At 41.2% G+C, this 4,194-nt stretch overlaps 1 protein-coding gene across 1 annotated transcript; it reads left to right on the forward strand.

The window, feature by feature from the left end:
• Nucleotides 1-1,175: 1,175 nt before the first annotated feature.
• LOC107478689 (FRIGIDA-like protein 4a) lies at nucleotides 1,176-3,897 on the forward strand. Its single transcript, XM_016098823.3, has 3 exons — nucleotides 1,176-2,330; nucleotides 2,738-2,913; nucleotides 3,014-3,897. Exons 1-3 carry the CDS (start codon nucleotides 1,487-1,489, stop codon nucleotides 3,590-3,592), a joined length of 1,599 nt encoding a protein of 532 aa, XP_015954309.1. The 5' UTR covers nucleotides 1,176-1,486; the 3' UTR covers nucleotides 3,593-3,897.
• The last annotated feature ends 297 nt before the right edge of the window (nucleotides 3,898-4,194 follow it).

Consider the following 4,194-nt stretch of genomic DNA (forward strand, 5'->3'; position numbering starts at 1 on the left):
TCTTGTGATCCCCAAACATAGAACGTCTTCCAAAACATATGGTCCATGGTTAAACATTTACTACGAATATTAAATAACTTTCTAAACTGTAGTTAATAATTATCAACATCAGATGTCTGAGACTTTTGTTTTCTCTCTCCCTTTCGGGTGAACATATTCTGAGACTTTTGTTTTTTCTCTCCCTTTCGGGTGAACCTATTGGTTGAAAGCTGGCATTCTTCATCAATCTGATTGGCAACAATCGAACCACACTTTAAATTGTCGGCAATTCTTTTAGCTGGTGTTTTGTATTAAAGGCTATCAACACAGTCTTCCACATAATCCTACACAAAGACATGTATAAGAGTTCACTTAGAATATTTTCATAACCTAAATCACATATATCAACATGATATTAAAAATACTTGCATGTACTTACCACATTAAGCTAGCGATCATTATCACTTTTAAGATTAATAACATATTCAGACATTTTCTATGCAATTTGACTTTATTTGGAGAATTCAGAAAGAATAGCTCCATCTTTGTACAATGAAATAGTGTTCAACAATTATCTAAGATTCTTTTATAAGTGTGTACAAATAGTACTCCATCCGAAAAATGAACAAAAAAATAATCACAATTCATATCAATTATATTGATATTGTGTAATTGATATTGTTCTATGAAAACCAAATCCATGCTAAGGACTTTAATAATCAATTGGGTGAAAACTTGCACCATTCATCAAACTCTTTTAACATTGGAATAGCAGGACAAGGATCATAAGATTTTTCACCAGGATCCTCCTTTTTCATATCCATGTAACAACGATCCTCATGATTTGGAGTATCTTTTTTGATATCGTCTATATTCATCTTTTCTCCTTTCGGATTGAGGTAAGGTGTCGTCAATAGGGAGTCCTTATAAGAGATCTTTGCCGAGTTCTCAACAACATGTTGGTCTTGCACTACGATGTTCATACAATCGTTGGGTTGATTGAGGTCGACATCCTTCCGTCTTGACTCTTTTTGTGCTTCATTTCTTTAAATCTTCTTCTTGGGTGGAATCGTAGCAGAGCTTTCTTTCATCTTTTCAAAATTTATATCTGAAAAAAAAAACTCTAATAATAACTAATCATCGTATTATATAAAAAGTTAATTTCAATTAAAAAAACCACAATTGACCCGCATTTCATGTCATTCTATGCCAAAAAAGTCACGCTCCAAGTGTTTCCTTCTCCTGCTTCCAACACATTTCAGCATGTGAGAAGAAAATAGTAAAATACCCTTTCTCCCAGTAGCATAACCCTTAGATTAGATTTTAGCATTGGGCGTATGGGATGAGTTTCTGCTCTTTTTCGGAGTTGAGAGTTCAGACCAACTAAGAAAAAAAAAATCCCTTCCATTATTCATTTCCTAATTTGTTTTCAAACAAACATTGGCGGTGAGTGGTTTTTTTGAGGGTTTCCGTTGTCGTTATGCACATCTGAAATCAGGTTCCAACAATGGCGGAAACAAGCTCAGCAAGGGTACAGAAATTCTTCGAGGACCTGGAATCCCACAAGGCTATACTCACCACCTGCACCAACCTCTTCGCCGCCCTCTCACACCGCTTCACCTCCCTCGACACCTCCCTCCACCAAAAATCCCAATCCCTCGATTCCAAGCTCCAATCTCTCCAATCCCGCTCCCACCAAACCCTCGAAGAACTACGCCACCGTGACTCCTCCATCCCCGAGCGCGAGTCCGCCGCCGCTGCCCTAATCCGTGACCAGACCGACGCCGCCCTCTCCGACCTCCGCAAGCCCCTCCCCGCCAACCCCGACCTCTCCACCACCCTCAAATGCCTCTCTCGCAAGATGGACTCCTCCGCCCTCCTCCGCTTCATCGTCTCCAAGCGCAAGGAATCCGCATCCCTCAGGGCGGAGATATCCGCCTCCATATCCGAGGCCGTGGACCCCCCAAGGCTGGTCCTCGACGCCGTCGAAGAATTCCTGAATTGCAAGCTGGCTAAGTCTGGCGTCACCGATAAGAGATGGGCCTGCGGGATCCTGATTCAGGCTCTGTTTCCGGAATCTGGTGCCGGAGCAAAGCGTCCGGAGTTTTCTCGGCGGATTGTGGAGAGGGCGGTGCGGCTGGTGGAGCTGTGGAAGAGGCAGATGGACGAGGAATCGGAGAATGGAACTGTTGGTGCTGCGGAGGTGGTGATGTTTCTGCAGATGGTGGTGTGTTTTGGACTGAGGTCTATGTTCGATGATGACTATTTGAGGAAGTTCGTTATGGAGTTTGCGTCCAGAAGGGACATGGCTAAGCTTGCTGCCATGTTGGAATTCGGTGATAAGATGATAGGTTCGTGTGCTGTTCTTTCTCTAATTGTGTCTTAGCATTTTGTTTGAGGATTGTTTATTTATTTGTACTTGCTAATGATACATTGTTGCTGCAGTTAGAGTGTGACTGATTTATTTATTTGGTAAGTGTATATACTTCTCATATAATGTTGGATTTGCATGTTATATAGTGGGTTGATGGAATGGAACTTGTAACATGATGACATTGATCATAATTAGATGTGACTATACAGGTCTTTATTATTATTATTATTATTTACTAACACGATATTTGTTATACTTTTAACCCTATAAGTAATGGAGATAGCAGAGTTTGATTAGATTTGTGAATTTTGATTAGTATATTGAAAACATTTCACAAAAGCATGCATGTTTTGGAGGACTGATGAAAGAAAGAATTATATGCAGATATAATAGATGAACTAGTAAAAAATGGCAAAGAGGTAGAAGCTGTTTATTTTGCTTCAGAATCTGGTTTGACTGAAAGGTTTCCTCCAGTCGACCTGCTCAAGTCCTGTCTTCGGAACTACAAGAAGAATGCTGCTATAACGTCGAAGAAGGGAAATAACAATCAGGCTGCTACGGTCTGGATCTTTACCTATTGAATTCTGTTCTATAGGCTGTTTTAAAGTTCTCCTCTGATTATGCCTTCAGCAACTTTCTTAAGCCTATCTCACTTTTCAGGATGATTCAACCACTTTGGAGTTGAATACAATTAAGGCCATAATCAAATGCGTAGAAGATCACAAGCTGGAATCAGAATTCAACCTCGATAATTTGAGGAAGCGGGTTACACAGTTGGAGAAAACAAAGGCTGAAAGGAAGAAGAGTGCAACAGCTGGTAAACCTAAGAAGCGCAGCATCCGTGCTGGAGGAGCGGGTTCTTCCCGTCCATCCAAATCAGCCAAATTCCATCCGCATCCATCCTCGTCTTCCAGTCGCAGGAACCTGGCACCTTCTCTGCAGCCTAGTCCCAATGCCAGATTTTCAAGCGCATTCAACTATCCCAGTCAGACTGTATATGATGCCTCAGCTACTGCTAATCCTTATGCTGCAACCTATGGAGCTGCCCACACTCAAAGCCCTGCTGGGATGACCCAACAGCATTACTCACTCCCTGTTGACAATTTGGGTCCACCCGGCTACCGATCCAGCACTGCTTATGTAGGACAGTCTAGCTACGGCATGTATGATTATGGAAATGCCACTCTATCCACTTATCAACCTCCATACACAGTGGATCAATCTAGCTACAGGGGATGAGTTTTCGTTGCTTCCTCCTGCTCTTGAATCTTGTCGTCAGTTCCTTAGAAAATGGAGAAAAAAGCAGCTGCCTTTTTTCGCCTCTTAATTTTTCCGTTTCCTTTTGGGAATTTAGGTTGTAATTGGTAATCACAGAGCAATTAAGTCAAGGTAGGTTCCTCACCATTCCTTTATCTTTTCCTACTATTTTTATACTATCTACTGGTCCTTGCCGTTTTGAATGCATGGCGGAAGTAGCTTCTGAAAACATGAGTAAAAAGGTTACTTGTGCTTTTAATCTTTAATCACAATGGCATGCCTTTTCATCTGTGATCTTTACAGCATATAGTAGTGCTAGTGCATTTATTCTTTTGGGTACAACTTACAAGGGTTGAAGGATACAGCAAAGCTCACCCTTTGAAAAAGAACAAAAGCCGAGTGCCATAGTTCTGTCAATAGACCCGCTGGTGAACCGGTAAGACCTAGCTTTGGGGTTTTGATAAGAATGAAAAGGGTTTAACAGATTTTGTTGGTATGTCAACTAATATGTTTGTTGAGCTTTTAGCCTAGCTCTACGTACCGCATGCTCATGGCTTGGGATCTTAAAACATTTATAATATCTT

This window comes from Arachis duranensis, chromosome 3, assembly GCF_000817695.3.
Source record: "Arachis duranensis cultivar V14167 chromosome 3, aradu.V14167.gnm2.J7QH, whole genome shotgun sequence".
In the NCBI taxonomy this organism is placed as follows: domain Eukaryota; kingdom Viridiplantae; phylum Streptophyta; class Magnoliopsida; order Fabales; family Fabaceae; genus Arachis; species Arachis duranensis.